The following is a 27,272-nucleotide window of genomic DNA, read 5'->3' on the forward strand; positions in this document are numbered from 1 at the left end:
CCTCTGAATTTTATGATTTTGCTCTTTTGGATGGTTACATATTTTCATAGTACCCACAACTCAAAAAAAGAGTTATTTAACTCTATATCATGTACCAATTAGTAAGGATAAAAAATTTAAAAATATTTTTATGGAAGGAAATAATTCACATCATAGAGTTGTTGGGGAACTAAGAGTCACAAGAGATGGATATTTGTGGAAGCGCTACCAGTGACCTGAATGTGAAAGTGAAAGTCGTTCAGTCTTGTCCGACTCTTTGTGACCCCCACGGACTGACCATGGAATTCTCCAAGCTAGAATACTGGAGTGGGTAGCCTTTCCCTTCTCCAGGGGATCTTCCCAACCCAGGAAAGGAACCAGGGTCTCCTGTATTACAGGTGGATTCTTTACCAACTGAGCTATGAGGGAAGCCCTCCCAGTGACCAGAGCAGAAGTCATATGAACCTCTCATGGACTGGTGGTGGTGGTGGTTTAGTAGCTAAGTCGTGTCCGACTCTTGCCACCCCGTGGACTGTAGCCCACCAGGCTCCTCTGTCCATGGGATTCTCCAGGCAAGAATACTGGAGTGGGTGGCCATTTCCTTCTCCAGGGAATCTTCCATACCCAGGAATCAAACCCGGGTCTCCTGTGTTGCAGGCAGATTCTTTACCGACTGAGCTACAAGGGAAGACCTTATAGTGCTTTCTCCTCTCATGGACTAGGAAATGCCTAAGGGTATAGGTGAGAATGTCCTAGACTTCTGAGATATAATCTGGTAATTTGTACTTTAAGCCTGTGCATGCATGTGGACTAAGTTGCTTTGTCATGTCTGACTCTTTTCGACCCTGTGGACCATAACCCACCAGGATCCTCTCTCCATGGGATTCTCCAGGCAAGAATACTGGAGTGGGTGCTGTGCTTCCTTCAGGGGATCTTCCCAGCCCAAGGACTGAACTCATGTCTCTTATGTCTCCTACATTGGCAGGTGGGTTCTTTGCCACTAGTGCCTCCTGGGAAGCCCCATTTTAAGTCTGTACATTAACCTAACTGAAATATTTTGGAAAACCTGTCTAGTACTGGACTCATGTATCAAAATTCTTTGGTAGCCAATTTCATTCCAGAACTTGACAATCTGAACTTTAGCAATAAGAAGACTGCTGTCTCCAAAATTACAATAGCTGTTATTAAAGGAGGTTATTACAAAACAGTTGGATAAATACATTTTTTCTCCCTTCCTTCCTTTTCTTTCTTTCCTTTTAGATTGACTATGCATCTTTTTCAAAGAGAAATTTTTATGGTCTTCTAGTATGTTGTTGCTGTTTAGCCACTAAGTTGTGTCCAGCTCTTCTGCAACACCAAGGATTGTGCCCTGCAAGACTATTCTGTCCATGAGATATTCCAGGAAAAATGTTTAAATGGGTTGCTATTTGTACTCATGAGTCAAAGCTTTTTCTTGCCCAGAGTTCTCCAAAGAGCTGTCTTGACTTCCTTGTTTCGTAAACTGTAGATGATAGGGTTGAGCATGGATGTCACCACTGTGTAGAAGAGGGCCAGGAGTTTATCTACCCCAGGTGAATGGCTAGACTTGGGCCTCAAATAGCTGACAGATGCTGAGCCATAGAAGAGTGTTACTACCAGTAGGTGGGAAGAACAGGTGGAAAGAGCCTTTCGGCGACCTTCAGAGGATGACATGATGAGCACAGCAGCTAGAATTCTGCCATAAGAAGCAGTGATTAATAAAAATGGACTGGAAATGCAAAGAGTGGCCACAACAAAGACTGCAGCCTCATTATGGGATGTATCTCCACAGGCTAGTGCCAGAATAGGGGGGAGGTCACAGAAGAAGTGGTCTATTTCACAGGGGCCACAGAAGTCTAAAGAGAAAATATAGTTGGTTTGGCCCAAGCCTACTATGCAACCCACTCCCCAAGAAACCATTGCTAAATGGACACACACTCCATGACTCATTCGGGTTGCATAATGAAGTGGGGAGCATATGGCTGTATAGCGATCAAAAGCCATGGCTGCCAAAAGATAGCATTCACTGATCCCAAATAAGGCAAAGAAAAACATCTGTGTAGCACAGCCCTCCCGAGAGATTCCTCGGGCCTCGCTCGCAAGGCTCTGCAGCATCTTGGGTATGACAGAGCAAGTGTATCCAATCTCCAAGAGAGACAAGTTGGCCAGGAAGAAGTACATAGGGGAATGGAGGACTGGATTGGTCCAGATGGCAAGGGCTATGAGAGCATTGCCTGTCAGTGATGCTAAGAACATGAGTAAGATGAGAGAAAATAAGAGCCAACACTGTTCGGTGACCTCAGAGAATTTGGTAAATGCAAAGTGTTTCACAGACATGCTGTTGTCTTGCCACAAGGAACAATTGATGCTCATGACCTGAAAAAAAGAAAGGCAGGTCATTAAAAGATTCTTTTAGCTGGAAATATAAATCTTTATATTGCTCTTAACAAGCTCAAGTCAGAGATAAATTTCTTACCTCTAGTTTAAAAAGTTTGGAAGTTACACTGATCCTGTTGCCAAATCTAGTCAGCAGACATAAAATGGAAAAAAAAATTCCCTTTTATATCTAGTCAGTGGGCATAAAATGAAAAAAAATTCAGCACAATTAGATTTTATCCCATTATTTTGTCAAATAAAGTTATCATATCTAAATATTTATTTCCTATTCTTGCCACTGACTTGCTTTCTTCACTCATTCATTCCACAAGTATTTATTGAATTCAGAGTATTTTCAGAGTATTTTCAGTTATTGTTCATGGGTCCTGAGATTAAACAATGGACAAAAAAGGATGGAAACAAGTGGACTCATTCAAAATTCTGTCAAATATGAAATAACAACTCTGAATGATTACAGAACCCTTGGTGGATATGATTTTGCAAAATTTATTCACACATCATGTATTCTATTATGATGCATTTATACTTAAAGCATTTCTAAACATTTACCATGCACTGTATCTAGTTAAATTAATTAATATATTTTAATGTATATATTCCCCTTGTAGCAACACAATTCAGTTAAGGTTGTAGTAAAGAAACAGAGATAATTGTCTTTTTTTTTGAACCCAAAACATTTTCTTAAATATCTTCAGTTCTCAATAATAGCCTATGCAGTTGCATAAAAACTCTGATTGTGGAGAAATTGTCATCTCTTTTATCAGTGAAATACACAAATATGTTATTAATATAATACTAATTCTATCTTACTGTACCTGGGAAGAACTGCAATTTCCTCAGTGACACTGATGGAGGAAAGAAGGAAGAAATCCAAACCAGAAATAGAGAATGCCTCACTCTTTCTTAATTAGTGACATCACAAAGATTTCATTTCATAAATATACTGTCCCATTTAGACTGCAGACTGTAAATCCAAATGCTTGTGTTGGGAGTGAGAGTCAGGGTCGTGAGGCATGGGAGAAAGCAACTGGTGAATGATACACTGGATGGCTGACTGTGCAAAGGCCAATGCATGCTGTCAGTCATTTGGTATTCTTAGCCCCACGGGATGAATAAAGTTATCCTGTGATAAGTACTTCTTTCAGCTTAACAAAGTTCAGAGATAATTGAAAAAATAAGACTTCCAGAAAGGTCTGTGAGTGCCTCTAAATAATTAAACTTACGAAGAATTGTATTCTGTCTATAATTATTACATCATAGAGAGATAAATGTATGGGTCTGCTTGAGGTGAGAATACAAACAAATGTAGTCAAATTCCCTTCCCCCTCCCTGTGACTAGGAATATTACTACACCAGGCAAAATCTGATTTTTTTCATTACACTTTCTGTTTATTTCAGGATTTACTCTCTGTTGACCTTTGTCCAGGGATCCTGAGATCCATGTAGTAGAGGTCAGTTTTACGTACATAACAAGAATATTTAATTTTAATCATTGTCTACTGAAAGAGAGGGAGGTCCTCAAGGGCAGTTGTCAGGGGTCTGTAGATAGGAGCATCACAGCAGTACAACAGATGGCTTGGCACAGACATTCTTCAGGCTTTTACCTCATACATTTTCTGGACTTTAAAGCTTCTAATTAATCATTTTTTGTGAAGAAAATATGATGAAGCCCTTCCTGTCTTTCTTGCTGAGTTGTTTTGAGTTAAAATGCAAACATTACAGAGGCAAATCATGAATGAAAAATAAGGAATTAAAGTGCACTTCATCAGCATCAAAACCTCTTGCCTTTTACCAGTCTCATGTTAAGAAACTCATAGGATCTTTCCGTCAGGCGGCAGCCATCAGGGTGAGCCTACATGGGCACCTACAAGTACATCCAGGAGCTGTGGAGGAAGAAACAGTCGAACGTGATGCGCTTCCTGCTGCGGGTGAGCTGCTGGCAGTACCGCCAGCTCTCGGCGCTGCACCGCGCCCCGCGCTCCACCCGGCCCGACAAGGCGCGCAGGCTGGGCTACAAGGCCAAACAAGGCTATGTCATATACCGGATCCGTGTGCGCCGCGGGGGCCGCAAACGCCCAGTTCCTAAAGGTGCCACCTACGGCAAGCCTGTGCACCATGGTGTCAACCATCTCAAGTTCGCTCGAAGCCTGCAGTCAGTTGCGGAGGAGCGCGCTGGCCTCCACTGTGGGGCCCTGAGGGTCCTGAATTCCTACTGGGTTGGTGAAGATTCTACGTACAAATTCTTTGAGGTTATCCTCGTTGATCCATTCCATAAAGCTATCAGGAGAAACCCTGACACCCAGTGGATCACCAGACCAGTTCACAAGCACAGGGAGATGCGGGGGCTGACGTCCGCGGGCAGAAAGAGCCGCGGCCTGGGCAAGGGCCACAAGTTCCACCACACTATTGGTGGCTCTCGCCGAGCAGCGTGGAGAAGGCGCAGTACTCTCCAGCTCCACCGCTACCGCTAATATACGTGATGTCTGTAAAGTTCTTACCTAATAAACAATTTAGGACGTTCTCGTCTGCTTAAAAGTGTTTTTTAATTTGTTTGTAAAACTAGTTGTCTGCAGATTGCTTCATTGAATGCATTGTCAAATTATGAAAGTTAAAGTGCAATAATGTTTGAAGACTTATTGAAGTTACTTACACATATAAAGTGTATATGAAGTGATGGTGTATCTTGTTTTTAATAAGGGAAATGCCTTTGTTTTTGCTTTATTAGGGAGTTGATGTGTCTGTGTTTAAAATACTGTTTGGTACAATAGGTGTAAAATTCTGTAAAAGAGAAGTGCAGAAACTTAACCCTATAGATTTGTTGATGCATGTGGTGAGACCTGCGGCTTTATTGGGGTGATGCAATGCTCTGCAGTTTTATGGAGTTTGGCAGGGACAACGTTTTCAGTTGGGTTTTCATTGGCATTGTGAAGGGTGTCCTGATCCTTTCTCGTGATCATATGCAGAAAAATAAGGAAAATTTTGACTAGGGCCCACTTTTAGGCTTAATCTAATACTACATTTGTGTAACTGCTGCTTCAGAAAAGCAAGTAATCCCACCATTTTAAAGAGAATTGAATAGACCTGTTGCAAGAGGGTTCTGACAAATGAATCAAATCCTGGTTTACCTAAATTAAATTGCCTTGGCCTCCCATGGTACCACTGAAGTTCATATAAAGCTCCTGGTTCAGGTTTTGGGATCTGTAGAATACGGAACTTTGTGCAAAATGGTCGTATTTACACTGGTGTCAATTAAAACTGACGGAAATTGAACATAAAAAAAAAAAAACTCATAGGATGATGTGTGCCATATCCTCTATTATAACCAGTCTGTATACATAATCTATTTAATATACATATGTGTAAAAATGAGTTTGCTGTACAGCAGAGATTGACACAGCATCTTAAATCAACTATACTTCAATAAAAAGCCTATGTTCAGATTCAGTCATCAAGAAAATATGCGCTGATATTAATCTAAAGAAACAAGAGTTTCATGCCCAGTAATCAATTGTATTTGTCTATCTATCTCTATCAATGTGATAAGAGATTAAGTGACCAATGAACATCGACAAGATTCTGATGGTTTGAATTTTGGAATGGAGTTTCAGTGATAGTTAGATGTATGAAGAGATAGAGGAAGGAACAAGATAATTTTAATAGCTCAATGGGTTGGCTTCATGTGCCACCTTACCCAGCTCCAAGATCCAAGACAAGTACATTTTAGGTAGTTCTGCTTTGGAAATAATCTAGCACAAGTGATTCATTTTGGGTCTGTGCCACATAATCAGAAATGCTCCTTAGCTGATTCAGTCCCTTATTAATCTCTGTTCTCTTAATGAAATGTTTCTTTGTTTCCCATCAGTCAAAGGAAAACATGAGACATTATTAGATATTTTACCTGAAACACTTAGTACAGTGCCTGGCATACAAGAAAAACTCAATAAATATTCAACTCTTTGCAACCCAATGGGCTGTACAGTCCATTGAATTCTCCAGGCTACGATACTGGAGTGGGTACCACTTCCCTTCTTCAGGGGATCTTCGCAACCCAGGAATCAAACCCAGGTCTCCCACTTTGCAGGTGGGTTCTTTATCAACTGAGCTATCAGGGAAGCCCCAGTAAATATTAACCTTTGTTATGCTGAAATTGTCATTTCTAAATGATCGAGCAGTAGGTACTGTTTATGTAAATTGGTCATTAGTTTGTAGAGAAGGTTTCCCATTGCTTTCCACAATTCACCCATAGTCAATGAGGACCTAATATTTAGCTGGGTGGTGCCTTAACAACCCAGACGAACTATGTTATCGTTTCATTGGAATAACATGCACAAGATAATCTAGGCATTTCTATTACCCAACAATAAGAGATATATCTATTTCCTGAGAAGTAATTATTTTGGAACAATTTGCAACAATATTATGACAGAGCTACTGGCAAACTGAGTAGATCTTTATATGCTTCAGAGAAGGAGAAAAGACCTCATTAAAATAATCTCCAGAACTGAATAATGCTTTGGGTGTTATCTATCCATTTTAGCATTTTAATAGACTGTGTTCCACAACCTTCTTTTTTTAAGATATCAGTTTTATCACATACCTTTAATCCTAAAATTTGAGTGAAAAAAGTAAATGGTTTTTACTTCTGATGAGCCAGTAGCTGATTTTGTCTGCATGCTCTCCATGTAACCTCCCAAAGTTCAGAGGATATAAATCTCCACATCCTCACTCCTAAGACAATGCACTGAGAAGATTTTGCTGTGATCAGGACCATGTCTGATTTCATGAAGGCTGAGTGTCTCTTAACAGAGCATCATGTCCTTCCTAGCAATGCTTTCACGGCTAACACACAAAGACACACAGACACTCACACACAAGCATGCCAGACTGTGCTGATTACATAATGATGATGTTTGGACTTTCTCACCCTGAAACATTAAGAATTATGAATATTTATACTTCATTTCTTCTTGTTGTTCTGAATCCATATCCTGTCTTCCTTTCTCAGGAGACATATTCTTCTCACTAGAGTATGTCAGGAAGCAGTTTGATTCTCTCAGGAATTGCCATGGATGGGTCTGTCTCTATCTGTTGGGGAGTATGAATATTCAGGAAGCAAAAGAAATAAATATAAAAGATAATGTAAAAAGACAAGTAAAATAAATCAATAGCAATATATAATGAATAACCTATAGTATAGATAGCTGCTATCATAGACTGGGTACACAATGTGATATATATATATATATATATATATATATATATATATATATATATTTAACTTTATTTTGCTTTACAATACAGTATTGATTTTGCCATACATTGACATGAATCAGCCACGGGTGTACATGAGTTCCCAATCCTGAACCCCCCCTCCCACCTCCCACCCCATATCATCTCTCTGGATCATCCCTGTGCACCAGCCCCAAACATCCTGTATCTTGTATCGAACATAGACTGGCGATTCGTTTCTTACATGATAGTATACATGTTTCAATGCCATTCTCCCAAATCATCCCACCCTCTCCCTCTCCCACAGAGTCTAAAAGTCCATTCTATACATCTGTGTCTCTTTTGCTGTCTCGCATACAGGGTTATCCTTACCATCTTTCTAAATTCCATATATATGTGTTAGTATACTGTATTGGTGTTTTTCTTTCTGGCTTACTTCACTCTGTATAATAGGCTCCAGTTTCATCCACCTCATTAGAACTGATTCAAATGTATTCTTTTTAATGGCTGAGTAATACTCCATTGTGTATATGTACCACAGCTTTCTTATCCATTCATCTGCTAATGGACACCTAGGTTGTTTGCATGTCCTGGCTATTATAAACAGTGCTGTGATGAACATTGGGGTACACGCGTCTCTTTCAATTCTGATTTCCTCGGTGTGTATGCCCAGCAGTGGGATTGCTGGGTCACAATGTGATATTAATTTAAGGAAAATCAACTACTGGAACCAAATATGTATGTGACCACTCTATACTATTAATATAAAATACTCACATTTAAATTTTTGTTTGAATTAAACTAAGTAGTTATCAAAAGTAATTATGAAAATCATGTAACTTTCATGTCATATTAATAGTATATTGATGCAGTTAGTGTTTATTTTGATTATTATAAGAGACTCAATAAATCATAATAATCTTCTAATCTTCTAGTAACATGAGTTTGTCAAAGTACCTTTTTTGTTGGTATCAAAAGTAAAAAAAAAACCCGAGTCAAAGATATATATTATGATGATGAAAAAACTGTATGATACTTCATATTTTTTCTTTAAATGACATAAAAAAGTGGATAAGATAATAAATACCTATTATTGACATGATATGAAGGCAAAGGAAAAAACCTACAGAAGAGTAAGTTGTCATTTGTTTTTTTAATTGGAGTGTAATTTCTTTACAGTGTTAGTTTCTGCTGTACAAGGACGTGAATTATTTATGTGTATATACATATCCACTCCATTGTGAATCTCCCTTCCATACCCACAATTCCACCCTTATCAGTCATTCACAGAACACCAAACAGAGAATCCTGTGCTATACAGCAGCTTCCCACTAGCTAATTTTGCTACTTGATTCTAGGAAAAAAGTTTCAATTCTTCCTCTTTTTTGGGAATATAGCTTTATTCTTCTGTTCAGATTCATATTCCTTTATTTATTTTTTTAATTTATTTGTTTATTTTACTTTACAATATTGTATTGCTTTTGCCATACATTGACATGAATCCACCATGGGTGTACATGTGTTCCCCATCCTGAACCCCTCTCCCACCTCCCTCCCCATCCCATCCCTCTGGGTCATCCCAGTGCACCAGCTCTGAGGACCCTGTATCATCATATTCCTTTAAAAATTGTTGTGCATCCTTTAAAAATTGTTGGGCTTCCCTGGTGGCTGAGCTGATAAAGAATCTGCTTGCGATGTGGGAGACCTGAGTTTGATCCCTGGGTTGGGAAGACCCCTGGAGAAGGGAATAGCTACCTACTTCAGTATTCCGGCCTGGAGAATTGTATGGACTGTATAGTCCATGGTGTTGCAAAGAGTTGGACATGACTGAACAAGTTTCACACATGCATGCGTAGTACACAAAAAGTTGACTATATTTAATGTATACATTTTGATAAATTTGGAAATGGGCCTATACATATGATACTGCCATCACAAACAATATAAACCATCTCCTCCAAAGACTTCTTGTGCTCCATGCATTTTTGTTTGTTTGTTTGTTTGTTTGTGAGATGAGCACTGGTCATGAGTTTGTGAACTTTAAAACTTGAGAGGGCAGAAACCCATTCTTGAAGGTGTATTTTGTCACTATTGATTTCTGAGTGGAAGACAATTACAATCCTGAAATGAGTTGTCTTTACAGATCTAAAAGATATAGAAGTGATCTAAACATCTCTAAACAGTCTCTGTAGCTAAGTTTTCAACTTAAATCTTGAATTTTGTACTCTAAACAAAAGATATCATTTTGCCTAAATAAAATTAAGTTAAACAAAGGTTATCTTAACTAATAAAAATGATCAGAGATACTATGTACCATCACAGAGTTTTTATTTTTCTTGCTTTGTGTGAATGTTTGTGTCAAATTTAAAAACCTTTTATGGCACATCAGCCACCTATCAGCCAACATTTAAAGTTGTTTAGAATTATTTTCAAAGTAAATATACCAAAGTCCATTTGTCTCAAGAACTGGACCAAGCACCAAGCATGGTGTGTTCTGTTTCAAAAAAATGAATCTGTATTGCAGTTAATTCTTGTTCAGGAAAACATATGACTTATCATCCAATAATTTGCTTAGACCTTGATTTGCTAGACCAGAAGACATGCCAGAAATATCTAAGTCACCCTTGTTGTTCTTACCTATTAATTTTTCACTATACAACATTATGCTGATTTCTGTATTGGCAGGCAGATTCTTTACCACTGCACCACCAGGGGAGCACCGTAATGTTGATTTCTAACCATATTTTAAACACCAAATAAATGTAATATCCTTTAATTTGCTTTAAAAAATGTGGCGTTTTATGACAGAGTTTGAAGTTGGATGTGAGTCCTAGAAATAATTTTGACACTTTCAACTTTTAACGAAACAGATTCTAAACCTCAAAAATATACTTACCTTGTTGAAGTAATCAATTTGCTGTCTATTCTAGAAATACAAATTATTTCTTTCTCATCCTGATTCTTGCACAGTTTCAAAAAGCATTCCTGGATGTTCCCATTACGCATGAAATGGTTCCATGTGTGGTTCATTATTAATGTCACTATCTTGTTCTCTCACTGATTCAGAAGGCTCATGCTTATGATATATACAAGGAACATTAAGAAACCCATATGTTTTGTCCATATATTTTATTCATTTTATATTTAATGATACATTCCTTAGTTAAAATTATAAAACATTGCACACTTGCTTGTTAGAGTAACAATGTGTTGTAGCATTTAGATAAATTGAGGTTGATAAACTTGTGGCCTTAGGAAACATCACTACAAACAAAGCTACTGGAGGTGATGGATTTCCAGTTGAGCTATTTCAAATCCTAAAGATGATGCTGTGAAAGTGCTGCACTCAAAATGCCAGCAAATTTGGAAATCTCAGCAGTGGCCACAGGAATGAAAAGGTCAGTTTTCACTTCAATCGCAAAGAAAGGCAATGCCGAAGAATGCACAAACTACCACACAACTGCACTCATCTCACATGCTAGTAAAATAATGCTCAAAATTCTCCAAGCCAGGCTTCAGCTATACGTAAACCGTGAACTCCCTGATGTTCAAGCTGGTTTTAAAAAAGGCAGAGGAACCAGAGATCAAATTGCCAACATCTGCTGGATCATGGAAAAGGCAAGAGAGTTCCAGAAAAACATCTATTTCTGCTTTGTTAAATATGCCAAAACCTTTGAGTGTGGACCACTATAAACTGGAAAATTCTGAAAGAGATGGAAATACCAGACCACCTGACCTGCCACTTGATAAACCTGTATGTAGGTCAGGAAGCAACAGTTAGAACTGGACATGGAACAATAGACTGGTTCCAATTTGGTAAAGGAGTACACCAAGGCTGTATATTGTCACCCTGCTTGTTTAACTTATATGCAGAGTACATCATGAGAAACTCTGGGCTAGATGAAGCACATGTTGGAATCAGGATTGCAGGGAGAAATACCAATAACCTCAGAAATGCAGATGACACCACCCTATGGCAGCAAGTGAAGAAGTAAAGAGCCTCTTGATAAAAGTGAAGGAGGAAAGTGAAAAAGTTGGCTTAAAGCTCAACATTCAGAAAACTAAGATCATGGCATCCGGTCCCATCACGTCATGGCAAATAGATGGGGAAACAGAGAAAACAGTGGCTGACTTTATTTTTTTGGGCTCCAAAATCACTGCAGGTGGTGAATGCAGCCATGAAATTAAAAGTAATTTTAATTTTACTCTGTGGAAGGAAAGTCATGACCAACCTAGACACCATATTAAAAAGCAGAGACATTGCTTTGCCAACAAAGGTCTATCTAGTCAAGGCTATGGTTTTTCCAGTAGTCATGTATGGATGTGAGAATTGGACTATAAAGAAAGCTGAGTGCTGAAGAATTGATGTTTTTGAACTGTGGTGTTGGAGAAGACTCTTGAGAGTCCCTTGGACTGCAAGGAGATCCAACCAGTCCATCCTAAAGGAGAGCAGTCCTGAGTGTACATTGGAAAGACTGATGTTGAAGCTGAAACTACTTTGGCCACCTGATGCAAAGAGCTGACTCATTTGAAAAGACCCTGATGCTGGGAAAGATTGAAGGCAGGAGGAGAAGGGGACTTCAGAGGATGAGATGGTTGGATGGCATCACTGACTCAGTGGACATGAGTTTTGGTGAACTCTGGAAGTTAGTGATGGACAGGGAGGCCTGGCATGCTGCGGTCCGTGGGGTCACAAAGAGTTGGACACGACTGAGCGACTGAACTGAACTAAACTGAAACTTGTGAGATAAACTCATGGTTGGTCGAAGGTGTAGAGTGCCTCACACTGAATGTACAGTGGCACCTTGCTGCCCACTTAGACGTGGCAAATCTTGCAGACAGTGATGAAATGTTTCTTAGGTGCCAAGAGCATAGGAGGGCTTCCCAGTTGGTGGCAGTGGTAAAGAAACCACTGGCCAATGCAGGCGATGTAAGAGACGTGAGTTCGATCCCTGGGTGGGAACATCCCCTGGAGGCTGGCAGGGCAATCTACTCCAGTGTTCTTGCCTGCAGAATACCATGGAGAGAGGAGCATGGTGGGCTACAATCCATAGGGTTGCAAAGAGTCAGACATGACTAAAGTGACTTGGTATGCACATGGTCATAGGAAGTCCAGTGATGAATGCTACCATGCTATTTTATGCTTAGCATATGCAGATGACATCACCCTTATGGCAGAAAGTGAAGAGGAAATAAAAAGCCTCTTGATAAAAGTGAAAGAGGAGAGTGAAAAAGTTGGCTTAAAGCTCAACATTCAGAAAACGAAGATCATGGCATCTGGTCCCATCACTTCATGGCAAATAGATGGGGAAACAGTGTCAGACTTTATTTTTTTGGGCTCCATAATCACTGCAGATGTGATTGCAGCCATGAAATTAAAAGATGCTTACTCCTTGGAAGGAAAGGATAGCTTTCCAACCTAGATAGCATATTCAAAAGCAGAGACATTACTTTGCAAACAAAGGTCTGTCTAGTCAAGTCTATGGTTTTTGCAGTAATCATGTATGGATGTGAGAGTTGGACTGTGGAGAAAGCTGAGCGCTGAAGAATTGATTCTTTTGAACTGTGGTATTGGAGAAGACTCTTGAGAGTCCTTTGAACTGCAAGGAGATCCAACCAGTCCATTCTAAAGGAGATCAGTCCTGGGTGTTCATTGGAAGGAACGATGCTAAAGCTGAAACTCCAGTACTTTGGCCACCTCATGCGAAGAGTTGACTCACTGGAAAATACTCTGATGCTGGGAGGGATTGGGAGCAGGATGAGAAGGGGACGACAGAGGGTGAGATGGCTGGATGGCATCACTGACTCGATGGATATGAGTTTGAGTGAACTCCGGGAGTTGGTGATGGGAGACCTGGCATGCTGTGATTCATGGGGTTGCAAAGAGTTGGACATGACTGAGCGACTGAACAGAACTGATTAGTTTATGTTATAGTTTACAGTACTTTTTTTTTTTTTTTAGTGTTTAACAGCCACTATTTCAGTATATATAAAACAAAATAGAGTGATTTTTGAAATACATTTCCACAGAATGCTCTTACTGGTGTGTATTAGCCAAGTTTCAACCTTGCCTAAGAATATGAGAAACATGACATGTTTTACAAGAATATCTATTATGAAATAACATGATGTGGGAAATTATGAGACAAGATTGAGTTATTAAAGAAATCTCTATATACCTACTAAATAGGTAAATAATTTCATCTGATGTCTACCAACTATCACTTGGAAGTGAAAATGCTCCTCATGAGGTTGCCCAGTGCCCCCTTTACATCCTTATTCCTCAGAGTGTAGATGAAAGGGTTGAGTGCAGGAGTCACCACTCCATAGAAGAGAGCCATGAACTTGGGCTGGTCTCTTGAGATGGAGGAGGGGGGCTGAAGGTACATGCTGATACCTGGGCCATAAAATAAGAAAACTACAATGAGATGGGAAGAACATGTCCCAAAGGCTTTTTTCCTTCCCTCCAAAGATTTAATCTTAAATACAGCATGTCCAATGCAAGCATAGGAAACAAGAATTAAGCACAGTGGCACAGCTAAGAAAAAAATGCATACCACAGAGAGTGTGAGCTCATTAGCCCCCTTTTCACCACAGGCAGTCTTTATCAGAACAGGAATCTCACATAGCAAGTGATCCAGGGCATTGTGACCACACAGTGGTAACTGTAAGGTGACAGTGGCCTCTGAGACAGCATAGGTCATTCCACTCAGCCACACGGTGGCCACTAATAAGATACAGATGCGCTGATTCACGATGAGGGTGTAGTGTAGAGGCTTGCAGATGGCCACGTAGCGATCAAAAGACATAAGAGCCAAAAGCAGACATTCTGTGCCCCCCATTATGTGGAAGAAATAAAGCTGAACAGCACACCCCATATAGCTGATTGTCTTCTTAGACGTTCCCAGGTTAAAGAGCATCTGAGGGACAATGCTTGTGGTGTAGCACATGTCCAAAAAGGAGAGGTTAGTGAGGAAGAAATACATGGGGCTGTGCAGACAGGGGTCTAACTTGGACACCAGAATAATGGCTATGTTTCCCATCATGGCCATGGGGTATGTTATAAGCAGAATAATGAATAGAGGAAACTCTAGCCAAGGACGGTCAGTAAAGCCTAGTAGAATAAACTCTTCAGGATGGCTTTTGTTATTTGGTTCCATTATCTTCAATTTGTTTCACCTATGGCAGGGAGGTAGCAAGAAAGGTAGAAAAATTTTGAGAAATGATTAAACAGAATTATGTAGCTTGCACAATTAAGCATCCAGTCATAGGAGGTTGAGTATAGTAACTAACTGGAAAAAAGTCAAAGTGCAGTCGCTCAGTCATGTCTGACTCTTTGCCACCCCATGATCTGTAGCTTACCAGGACCCTCTGTTCATGGGATTTTCCAGGCAAGAGTACTGGAGTGGGTTGCTATTTCCTTCTCCAGGGGAATTTCCCGACCCAGGGATCAAACCTGGGTCTCCCGCATTGTAGGCAGGTGCTTTACCATATGAACTGGAGGAGAGGACTAATGAAACAAATGTGATACTAGGTGACTTAATTTCTTTTCAAGAGTCTACAAAATAAAGGTAGCTAGCTTAAGTAACCTAACCTTTTTGAAATTGAAGTTTCTTTTGTGTATAATAAAGATGCAGTGACTATGTCCTTGTGCTATGGTGAGGATTAAATGTCAAGTAGAAATGACTGTGCTTTATATTTTCCAAAGGAATGATTTTTATACTATGTTTGCATACTTATAAGCTGAAGATGCAGTTAAAATGAAGTTTATTGGTTCCTATATTCAAATGTCTAGTAGAGGAGATGTGGCATGGGACTTAGGAATCAGATAATTCCTTTTCAGAATCACTGCTGCAAGGTATTACTGAAATATTAAGACTAAAATTGTTAGCTATAGCTATAGCTATAGCACAAGAATGAGGTGGAAAAAACCCTTCACTTAAGCATCATCAAGGTAGCCTTGTTCAGATACAAGTATATTATTATAGTTGAAGAGTTACATCATCCGCATAGGAACTGACAAGGCAGGTTTTATTCAAGTCCATCTTAATAATTTATAATTGAAAAAGAAATTTAAACATTTTTGTGCCAGTGTCCTGAAATATAAATGGAGAGGATTTAGCTATGACATGTTTTCCTCTAATCAGAACTTTGTTTTGGAATGTAAATTTTCTTGCACAACGACTTCATTTAAACTGGGCAATTGGTTTTTCATGTTAAATTTTAATCATCTATCGTGCAGGAATTTTTCTTTATTGAGTGGGCTTATCCTGTTTCTACATAAGAATCTGGATAGTTGTCAATGACTTAGTTAATTGTTAGTTCAGTTGCTCAGTTGTGTCCAACTATTTGTGACTCTGTGGACTGCAGCACGCCAGGCTTCCCTGTCCATCACCAACTCCCAGAGTTTACTTGAACTCATGCCCATTGAGTCAGTGATGCCATCCAACCATCTCATCCTCTGTCATCCCCTTTTTCTCCCACCTTCAATCTTTCCCAGCATCAGGGTCTTTTCAAATGAGTCAGTTCTTCGCATCAGATGGTCAAAGTATTGGAGTTTCAGCCTCAGCATCAGTCCTTCCAATGACTGTTCAGGACTGATTTCCTTTAGAATTGACTGGTTGGATTTCCTTGCAGCCCAAGAACTCCAAGAGTCTTCTCCAGCACCACAGTTCAAAAGCATCAATTTTTCAGTGCTCAGCTTTTTTTTTTTACAGTCCAACTCTCACATCCATACATGACTACTGGAAAAACCATAGCTTTGACTAGACAGACCTTTGTTGGCAAAGTAGCTACAAATCTAATCTTTATGTTTAGGGAACTAGATCAGGAGGCAAATCTTTATTTCTATTCAGAATAGGAGACTTATCAGTCTAGGGGCAACAGATTACATTTGTAGGGCTGCAGAGCAAAGTTTTTATATCCACTAGTTCATCAAATCCTCAAAGCCATCCTGGGAAGTGTCACATAATGTTACTCAGGGCCAAGATGTCACCATGGCTCTTTGATTTCATGCTACCCCAGGTCAGGTGTGTGAAATACAATAATAAAATAATAATTCCAATTAATCCTTAATGAGTGCGATGTGTCAGACATTACAGGAATCATTTTACATCCATTAACTCATTTAGTTATCTATCCCTAAACCTCATGACAAAGGAAATATTAGTATCCATATTTTAAGATATTATTAATCATTTTTCCCTGTTATAGCCTAACAGCTATGAATGTTCTAAAGATCAAAAAGCAATCAATTTCTTCAATGGAGGAGGTAATGAGAGTAAAAATTCAAATTTAAAGATTTCCAAACTGTAAATTTAAGTGCTGTAATCCTATCCTAGATCTCTTTCTAGTCTTTTCCATGTGATTCTCATGATATTTCTTTACTTTTAAATCTCAAATATCATGACATTTTAATCCAACTTTGGAAGTACTTCCAGTGATTTTTCCATTACTGTTTAACCACATAGGGATCTCTTTATCTGTGAAGGTTTAATGTCCACTAAATTTTATTGTAGTATATCTTTTACTATGTAATTTTCATTACACAGAATTTTTTTTATATTTACAGTGACTTTAAAGTTATATGTGGAAAAAATTATTGAAGAAAGAAAATTTTTTATCTGATTTCAGAACATCTGGATCAATCATGTAGACAAGTTGATCCACCAGATTTTTACTACATATTAAAAATGTTCACATAATTGAATACAAGCTACACATTTAATTCAGGTATTTAATATTTGTCAGATTTTGTGTTTATTGGGCTTCCCTGGTGGCTCAGATGGTAAAGAGTCTGCTTGTAGTGAAGGAGACCCAGGATTCATCCCTGGGTCGAGAAGATCCCCTGGAGAAGAAACAGCAACCCACTCCAGTATTCTTGCCTGGAAAATCCCATGGATGGAGGAGACTGGCAGGCTGAAGTGCATATGGTTGCAAAGAGTCAGACATGACTGTGCGACTTCACTTTCACACTTTTATAATGTTTATTAAAATGTACATGCTTTTAATGTAGGTTCAAATGAGAGAATGAGTTTGATTACAGAGAAAAATCTAGTTTCTTTCTACAACACCACACTAGTTATTTCCAATGTTTAAAAAGGCTTTCAGAATTGAAATGCTTTCTGATTTTCCTTTGAATATTTGGCACTATGATGTACACACATTCCAACCTTACCTAAGAATGGATAGATTTTAAAACAAGAGTCTTTTTACTTACCCTTACTTTGATAAATATCATTTAAGAAAAAGAAGTGTGAGACATCAAGGAATGCACTTGATTTTTTCAGATTTTCAGAGAAGGATGAGAAACTGGAGTATGCAGATGAGTACTTAAGAAATATCTTCAGAAGTGTGAGTTTTCCATTTGATAAAACGTTGCCACAAAGAAAAAAGCCCAGCTTAGGAAGACCTTAGTAGATAATATCAAGAGCATCCTGTGGGTGTGCAATTTTATCATATTCCTGAGACCCTTGGGCATTATTTTCAAACAGCCCATTTATGGTTATCTCAGATGAGTTAGCAGACAAAGTTCCTTGGGACAGAGTTCTCCATGGGAATGCTCCTTATGTACATTTGTTTACCTTCTGAATTGAGGTTTGTATTAAACCTCCTCTATTGCTAGATTTGTTTTAAAATAGACTCATTTGATTTCCCAACACACTGGAAACTAATTTTATTTTATTCATTTATTTTCCTTTTTAATGTATGTTTTATTTTCATGATTTTAAAATTAGAGTATAAATGACATATATTACATTATTTTCAGGTGTACAATATGATGATTTGACATTTATATACATTTCAATCACAGTAAGTCTAATTACCCTTGATCATTATGCAAAGTTACAATTTTTTCTTTGTGATGAGATCTTTTAAGATTTATTTTCTTAGTAATTTTCAAATTTGCAATGTAATGTTAATGACCATATTCACAACGTTGTACATTACATCCCCATGACTAATTTATTTTATAGCTGGAAATTAACCTGTTGATTCCCTTTACCCTCTTTCCCACCTTTCAACCCCCATCCTCTCTGGCAAACACCAGTCTTTTTTCTATAAGTTCTGTTTTGTTTGCTCATTTGCTTTTTAAAAAATATTCCACATACTGTATGTTTCTTTGTTTGTGTGACTTATTTTCTTAGCATAACTTCCTCAAGGTCCATCTGTGTTATTACAAATGGCAGGATTTCATTCTTTTCTTATGGCTAGGTAGAATTGCGTTGTGTATGTGATGCTGCATCTTCTTTATTCATTTTTCCATTGATGGACACTTAAGCTGTTTCCATATCTTGGCCATTGTAAATAAGGCTGCAATGAACACATAGGTGCATATATCTTTTTGAATTAGTGTTTTTGTCATCTCCAGATATACACCAAGAATGGAAATTGCTGGATTGTATAATAATTTTATTTTCAATTTTTGAAGGAATCTCCATATGATTTTCATAGTGTCTCCACCAATTTTCTTTCCCATGAGTGGTTTCTTTTTCTTTACATTCTTCCCAACACTTATTATTCCTTGTTCTTTTGATAAAAGCCACTGTGACAAATGTGAGGTCATACTTTTGATTTTGATTAGCATTTCTCTAATAATTAGGCATGTTGGACATCTTTTCATGTGTTTGTTGGCCATCTATATGTCTTCTTCAAAAAATTGTCTGTTTGGAACTTTTACTTGTTTTCAGTTGGATTGTTTGTTGTTTTGTGATTGAGTTATTTTGGTTGTTTATTTTGGATATTGTTTTTATAAATTTTTGTATATAATGATTTGTAAATATTTTTCCCCATTCTCTATGTTGCCTTTTTTATTCTGTTCATGGTTTCCTTCACTGTGAAGAAGCTTTTATGTTTGATGCAGACTCATTGGATTATTTTTGCTTTTCTTGCCATTGCTTTTGGGGTTAGATCCAAAAAAACTATTGCCTTCAGTGATGTAAAGGAGCTTATTGTCTACATTGTCTTCTGGGAGTTTTATGTGTTTTCATCACATATTGGAGTTTTTAATTAATTTTGAGTTAATTTTGTGTATAGTGTCAGGTAGCTGCCCAGTTTCATACAAAAAATATCTTAATGACCTTTGTAATCACAATAGTGTGATCACTCACCTAGAGCCAGATATCCTGGAGTATGAAGTCAAGTGGGCCTTAGGAAGCATCACTATGAACAAAGCTAGTGGATGTGATGGAATTTCAGTGGAGCTATTTCAAATCCTAAAAGATGATGCTATGAAAGTGCTGCACTCAATATGCCAGCAAATTTGGAAAACTCAACAGTGGCCACAAGACTGGAAAAGGTCAGTTTTCACTCCAATCCCAAAGAAAGACAAGGCCAAAGAATGCTCAAACTACTGCACAATTGCACTCATCTCACACACGGGCAAAGTAATGCTCAAAATTCTCCAAGCTAGACTTCAACAGTACATGAACTGAGAACTTCCAGATGTTCAAGTTGGATTTAAAAGAGGCAGAGGAACCAGAGATCAAATTCCAACATTTGTTGGATCATCAAAAGAGCAAGAGAATTCCAGAAAAACATTTACTTTTGCTTCATTAACTATGCTAAAACCTTTGACTGTGTGGATCACAACAAACTGTGGAAAATTCTTCAAGAGATGGGAATACCAGACCACTTTACCTGCCTCCTGAGAAACCTATATACAGGTCAAGAAACAACAGTTAAACCGGCCATGGAACAATGGACTGGTTCCAAATTGGGAAAGGAGGATGTCAAGGTGGTATATTGTCACCCTGCTTATTGAACTTATATGTAGAGTATATCATGCGTAATGCTGGGCTGGGTGGAGCACAAGTTGGAATCAAGATTGCTGGGAGAAATATAAATAACCTCAAATATGCAGATGACACCATCCTTATGACAGAAAGCACAGAGGAACTAAAGAGCCTCTGATGAAAGTGAAAGAGGAGAGTGTATAGCTGGCTTAAAGCTCAACATTCAGAAAACGAAGATCATGGCATCTGGTCCCATCACTTCATGGTAAGTAGATGGGGAAACAATGGACACAGTGACAAGCTTTATTTTCTTGGGCTCCAAAATCACTGTAAATGGTGACTGCAGGCATGAAATTAAAAGACACTTACTCCTTGGAAGAAAAGCTATGACAAACCTAGACAGCATATTAAAAAGCAGAGATGTTACTGCTGACAAAGGTCTGTCTAGTCAAAGCTATGGTTTTTCCAGTCATCATGTATGAATGTGAGAGTTGGGACTCTAAAGAAAACTGAGCACCAAAGAATTGATGCTGTTCAACTGTGGTGTTGGAGAAGACTCTTGAGAGGCCCTTGGACTGCAAGGAGATCCAACCAGTCAATCCTAAAGGAAATCTGTCCTGAACATTCCTTGGAAGAACTGATGCTGAAGCTGAAGCTCCAATACTTTGGCCATCTGATGCTAAGAAATGACTCATTTGAAAAGACCCTGATGCTGGAAAAGTTTGAAGGCAGAAAGAGAAGGGGATGACAGAGGGTGAGATGGTTGGATGGCATCACTGACTCGATGGACATGAGTTTGAGTAAGCTCTGGGAGTTATTGACAGGGAAGCCTGGCATGCTGCAGTCCATGGGGTCATGAAGAGTCAGACATGAATGAGTGACTGAACTGAACTTCCAATTTTTACAACACCATTTGTTGAAGAGACTGTCCTTTACCACATCATTATTGCCTTTTTTTGCCATAAATTAATCAACCTTATGTGGGTGGGTTTGTTTATGGGCTCTCTATTTTGTTACATTGATTACTATGTCTTTTTATATGCCAGTGCCATACTGTTTTGTTTTCTGTTGATTCTTAATATAGCTTGAGATCAGGGAGATAGATGCCTCTGGATTTGGTCTTCTTTCTTAAGATTTCTTTGACTATTCAGGAACTTTTATTGTTCCATAGAAATATTTAAAATTGTATGTTCTAACGTTGTGTAAAATGCCATTTGAATTTGATAGGGAATTCATTGAATCTGTATATTGTTCTGGGTAGTATGGATATTTAAATTAATTCCATCAATCTGTGGAAAATATTTCCATTTATTTGTATGTCCTTCAGTTCCTTTTTCAGTGTCTTGTAGTTTTCAATGTACTGATCTTTAACTTCTTTGGTTAAATTCATTTTCAGGTATTTTATTATTTTCAGTGCAATTGTATATGGGATTGCTTTCTTAATTTTTCTTTCAAATAGTTGTTAAACAACAATTTAAAATAAGATATCATCAGAGTAAAGCTAGTTTGAGTAAATGATTCTGGAGGATTTAAATGTGAGTTCCTTAAATACCTTATTTTGTTTATTTGTAGAATATCTCACATACGACTTAATATTTCTGACCATACAATGAAGAGGCATAAAAATGAGTTGGAAAGAAAAGAAAAAAAAACCCATAATTGGTCTTTCCAGTGAGGAAGAATAAAATGACATTAAAAAATTATTTAGAACATTTAAAAACTTCTCTAATATAAGGGCTCAAGACAGTCTCTCTTTCAACCTTTCACTCTCTTTCTCTTAATCTTTCACTTACACGTAATAGTAGTCAGATTTGTATATATGCCTTAAGGTTAAAAAGTTACACTCATAGATTCCTTAGAAAACTAGCAATAAAACCACCATATAGCCCATCAATCCCACTCCTAGGCATATACCCTGAGGAAACCAAAATTGAAAAAGACACATGTACCCCAATGTTCACTACAGCACTCTTTACAATAGCTAGAACGTGGAAGCAACTTACACGTCCATTGACAGATGAATGGATAAAGAAGTTGTGATACTTTTACACAATGGAATATTACTCAGCCATAAAAGGAATGCATTTGAGTCAGTTCTAATGAGGTGAATGAACCTAGAACCTATTATACAGAGTGAAGTAGGTCAGAAAGAGATAAATATTGTATACTAACACATATATATGGAATCTAGAAACATGGTACCAAAGAATTTATTTGAAGGGCAGAGATGGAGAAACAGACATAGAAAACAGACTTTTGGACATGGGGAGAGGAGAAGAGAGGGTGAGATGTATGGAGAGAATAATATGGAAACTTATATTACCATATGTAAAATAGCCAATGGGAATTTGCTTTATGTCTCAAGAACTCAAACAATGGCTCTGTATAAGCCTAGAGGGATGGGCTAGGGAGGGAGACCTGAGGGAGGTTCAAGGGGGAGGAGACGTATGTATACCTATGGCTGATTCATGTAGAGTTTTGTTAGAAAACCATGAAGTTTCAGTTAAAAAATAAATTAATTAAAAAATTAAATTCTTACATATAAAAAAATTTCACTCATATCCATGAGTATATTATATATTTTGAAAAAAAGCAAATTTAAATGTACTGAATAACTGTTATAAACAGATATATCTCTCTTTGAACATTCTCTTTCCATGGCTTATAATCCCACTATCCTTTCCCTAAATGGAGCCACTAGTATAAAGTGAATCATATGTTTGTTCCACTTTACAAGTGTGATGGATGGATATATTTCATTCTTCTGTCCAGATACCCTCTTTATTGCATTAGGTATGTAGAAGGACAGGCACTCATCTTCTCCTGTGAGAACTCCAAAATTACAACTTGTTGCTGAACAACTGTTGACAGGAGAATGTTGGATCCCACCGAAAAAAAGATACCCCACATCCAAGAGCAAAGAAGAAGCCCCAACAAGATGGTAGGAGGGGCGAAATCATGTTTAGAATCAAACCCCATACCTGTCAGAGATGCTGAGAAGGCTCAAACAAAATCTTGTGCACACCAGAAGAACTCACAGAGAATGAGCCAGACCTGCCATTGAGTGTTTGAGTGTCTCCTGTGAAGGTACAAGTCAGCAGTGGATTGCTGCAGGGGCAGGGGATCTGGGTGCAGCAGACCTGGGTATGGCATAAGCTCTCTTGGAGGAGGTCACCATTAACCCCATAATAGAGCCCCCAGAACTTACAAAGGACTGGGGAAACAGACTGTTGGAGGACACAAACAAAACCTTCTGTGCATCAGGACCCAGGAGAATGGAGCAGTGACCCCACAAGAGGACTGACCCAGACTTTCCATGAGTGTCCAGGTGTCTCCAGTGAAGGTGTTGGTCGATGGTGGCTTGCTGCAGGGTCGGGGGCACTGAGTGAGGCAGGAAATGGCAAACCACTTCAGTATTCTTGCTTTGAGACCCCATGAAGAGTATGAAAAGGCAAAAAGATAGGATACTGAAAGAGGAGCTCCCCAGGTCAGTAGGTGCCAATATGCTAGTGGAGAACAGTGGAGAAGTAACTCCAGAAAGAATGAAGAGACGAAATCAAAGCAAAAACAACACACAGTGGAGGATGTGACTGGTGACTGAAGTAAACTCCGATGTTGTAAAGAACAATATTGCATAGTGCCGGGAGCCAGCATGAGGAATCCTGCCCGTGGCAAAGGTCATGAGGAAGGAGGCCTGGCTAAATGCAAGGGTGCGGGTCAGGCCTCAGGGGTCCTCCTGGTCATTCTCGAGCATCCACCCCTCGAAACCAGAGTCTGCCTGCCTTACTGCCTTGTACTTTCACTTACACTTCTGACATTACGGGGGCTGTCCCCCATCACCTCTCTCTGAGAAGGTGTTAACTTTGAGCTCCAGTTAATAAAATTCCTGGGCATGACAAGAGTGTTTCAATCCAAAAACTCCTCTGAAAATTCTCCAGCCTGCCTGACGGTTTTGTCCAGCCACATGTGATTGTTCACAGCCTCCAAACCGTGAGAGGCACGAGATGCTTTAAACTTTCTAAATACAGACTCTTTTGAGAAGTTAGGAAATTATTAGTATAGTACTAGTCGGTTGGTTAGAAATCATTGGTGAAGGGTTTTCATTTGTTGAGCCAATATTTGCTGCTAAATCTCCATATTCCCTGCCCTTGTAATGAATATAACTAGCATATAGGAGAAATAAGTATTAACCTTTGATATTAATCATGTTAAACCTTAGGCTAAGTAAATTCCTTTCTTAATTGTAACCCACTGCACCTTCACCCTATAGAAATGCAACTTTATCTGGTGCCTTCAGAGGGTGGTGCCTGGTTTAAGAAAAATCACCCCTAGAAAATAGATTTTCTGGTTGACTGACTGTTTTCAGAAAGAAAGGGTCATACAATGTTAGCAGGCCCCTTGGCCAGAAGATGATGTAAATCCCTTAAGATATTTGTATACATTTGTATGAAACACCTGATTTTGATAAGGGTCAGGACTGCTGACCCCACGTGACTTTGTATTTTCAATTTACTCTATGTATAACAAAAAGTATATAAGCGAACTTGGAAAATAAAGAAACGGATCAGTTCCTGGAAAGAGTGGTCTCCTCATGTTGTTCTTTCTCTCACCTTCTGGCTGAATTCCCATCTGGAGCGTGGAGGCTTGCTAAGCCTACAAATTTTGCCGGGGCTTCTAAGATCTGATCGGGGAGGCCTTTGTGTCTCCTCTCCTTCTGGAGAACGGGAAGACACCTGTGGCCTACGAGGGGGTGCAAACTCCTTGTCTTAGAGTTTTATTGGTTTTCGATGTAAACCAAGTTATTCAGCCCCTTTTCTCCACTGAATTTTCGCACTGAGCTATCCTTATCCCTCTTTATATCTTTAGTTAATACTTAATTAAACTATTCTTTCCTGATTGCCGATGCCGCCTCCCCTTCGAATTCCCTGGATCCACCGGGGCTGGACCCCGGCAGAATAGGAACCTGGAATGTTAGGCTCATGAATCAAAGTAAATTGGAAGTGGTCTAACAGGAGATGGCAAGAGTGAACATCAACGTTTTAGGAATCAGTGAACTAAAATGGACTGGAATGGGTGAATTTAACTCAGATGACCATTATATCTACTACTGTGGGCAAGAATACCTTAGAAGAAATGGAGTAGCCCTCATCAGTTGAGTTCAGTTCAGTCCAGTCGCTAGTTGTGTCCAACTCTTTGTGATCCCATGAATTGCAGCACGCCAGGCCTCCCTGTCCATCACCAACTCCCGGAGTTCACTCAGACTCAAGTCCATCGAGTCCGTGATGCCATCCAGCCATCTTATCCTCGGTTGTCCCCTTCTCCTCCTGCCCCCAATCCCTCCCAGCATCAGAGTCTTTTCCAATGAGTCAACTCTTCACATGAAGTGGCCAAAGTACTGGAGCTTCAGCTTTAGTATCATTCCTTCCAAAGAAATCCCAGGGTTGATCTCCTTCAGAATGGACTGGTTGGATCTCCTCGCAGTCCAACGGACTCTCAAGAGTCTTCTCCAACATCACAGTTCCAAAGCATCAATTCTTTGGCGCTCAGCCTTCTTCACAGTCCAACTCTCACATCCATACATGATAACTGGAAAAACCATAGCCTTGACTAGATGGACCTTAGTTGGCAAAGTAATGTCTCTACTTTTGAATATACTATCTAGGTTGGTCATAACTTTTCTTCCAAGGAGTAAGCATCTTTTAATTTCATGGCTGCAATCACCATCTGCAGTGATTTTGGAGCCCAAAAAACTAAAGTCTGCCACTGTTTCCACTGTTTCCCCATCTATTTGCCATGACGTGATGGGACCAGATGCCATGATCTTTGTTTTCTGAATGTTGAGCTTTAAGCCAACTTTTTCGCTCTCTTGTTTCACTTTCATCAAGAGGCTTTTTTCTTCCTCTTCACTTTCTGCCATAAGGGTGGTGTCATCTGCATATCTGAGGTGATTGATATTTCTCCCAGCAATCTTGATTCCAGCTTGTGTTTCTTCCAGTCCAGCGTTTCTCATGATGTACTCTGCATAGAAGTTAAATAAGCAGGGTGACAATATACAGCCTTGATGTACTCCTTTTCCTATTTGGAACCAGTCTGTTATTCCATGTCCAGTTCTAACTGTTGCTTCCTGACCTGCATATAGATTTCTCAAGAGGCAGGTTAGGTGGTCTGGTATTCCTATCTCTTTCAGAATTTTCCACAGTTTCTTGTGATTCACACAGTAAAAGGCTTTGGCATAGTCAATAAAGCAGAAATGGATGTTTTTCTGGAACTCTCTTGCTTTTTCCATGATCCAGCGGATGTTGGCAATTTGATCTCTGGTTCCTCTGTCTTTTCTAAAACCAGCTTGAACATCAGGGAGTTCACAGTTCACATATTGCTGAAGCCTGGCTTGGAGAATTTTGAGCATTACTTTACTAGCGTGTGAGATGAGTGCCATTGTGTGGTAGTTTGAGCATTCTTTGGCATTGCCTTTCTTTGGAATTGGAATGAAAACTGACCTTTTCCAGACCTGTGGCCACTGCTGAGTTTTCCAAATTTGCTGGCATATTAAGTGCAGCACTTTCACAGCATCATCTTTCAGGATTTGAAACAGCTCAACTGGAATTCCATCACCTCCACTAGCTTTGTTCGTAGTGATACTTTCTAAGGCCCGCTTGACTTCATATTCCAAGATGTCTGGCTCTAGATTAGTAATCACATCATCATGATTATCTGGGTTGTGAAGATCTTTTTTGTACAGTTCTTCTGTGTATTCTTGCCACCTCTTCTTAATATCTTCTGCTTCTGTTAGGTCCAGACCATTTCTGTCCTTTATTGTGCCCATCTTTGCATGAAATGTTCCCTTGGTATCTCTAATTTTCTTGAAGAGATCTCTAGTCTTTCCCATTCTGTTGTTTTCCTCTATTTCTTTGCACT

The 27,272-nt window shown here is 39.0% G+C and overlaps 3 protein-coding genes across 3 annotated transcripts; 1 reads left to right on the forward strand and 2 right to left on the reverse strand.

Annotated features, from left to right (window-relative positions):
- Positions 1 to 1,419: 1,419 nt before the first annotated feature.
- On the reverse strand, positions 1,420 to 2,397 carry LOC128055459 (olfactory receptor 10C1-like). Its single transcript, XM_052648032.1, has one exon. It carries the CDS (start codon positions 2,395 to 2,397, stop codon positions 1,420 to 1,422), a length of 978 nt encoding a protein of 325 aa, XP_052503992.1.
- Positions 2,398 to 4,228: 1,831 nt separating this feature from the next.
- On the forward strand, positions 4,229 to 4,865 carry LOC128055468 (60S ribosomal protein L15-like). The gene has a single exon (XM_052648038.1). The coding sequence runs from the start codon at positions 4,251 to 4,253 to the stop codon at positions 4,863 to 4,865; it is 615 nt and encodes a 204-aa protein (XP_052503998.1). The 5' UTR covers positions 4,229 to 4,250.
- Positions 4,866 to 13,844: 8,979 nt separating this feature from the next.
- LOC128056290 (olfactory receptor 2B6-like) lies at positions 13,845 to 14,783 on the reverse strand. Its single transcript, XM_052649003.1, has one exon. The coding sequence runs from the start codon at positions 14,781 to 14,783 to the stop codon at positions 13,845 to 13,847; it is 939 nt and encodes a 312-aa protein (XP_052504963.1).
- Between the last annotated feature and the right edge of the window lie 12,489 nt (positions 14,784 to 27,272).

Source organism: Budorcas taxicolor, chromosome 11, assembly GCF_023091745.1.
Source record: "Budorcas taxicolor isolate Tak-1 chromosome 11, Takin1.1, whole genome shotgun sequence".
Lineage (NCBI taxonomy): Eukaryota > Metazoa > Chordata > Mammalia > Artiodactyla > Bovidae > Budorcas > Budorcas taxicolor.

Excerpts from the sequence above, each read along its gene's own strand:
- LOC128055459 (XM_052648032.1), bottom strand. The coding sequence starts at position 2,397 with ATGACCTGCCTTTCTTTTTTTCAGGTCATGAGCATCAATTGTTCCTTG.
- LOC128055468 (XM_052648038.1), top strand. The coding sequence starts at position 4,251 with ATGGGCACCTACAAGTACATCCAGGAGCTGTGGAGGAAGAAACAGTCG.
- LOC128056290 (XM_052649003.1), bottom strand. The coding sequence starts at position 14,783 with ATGGAACCAAATAACAAAAGCCATCCTGAAGAGTTTATTCTACTAGGC.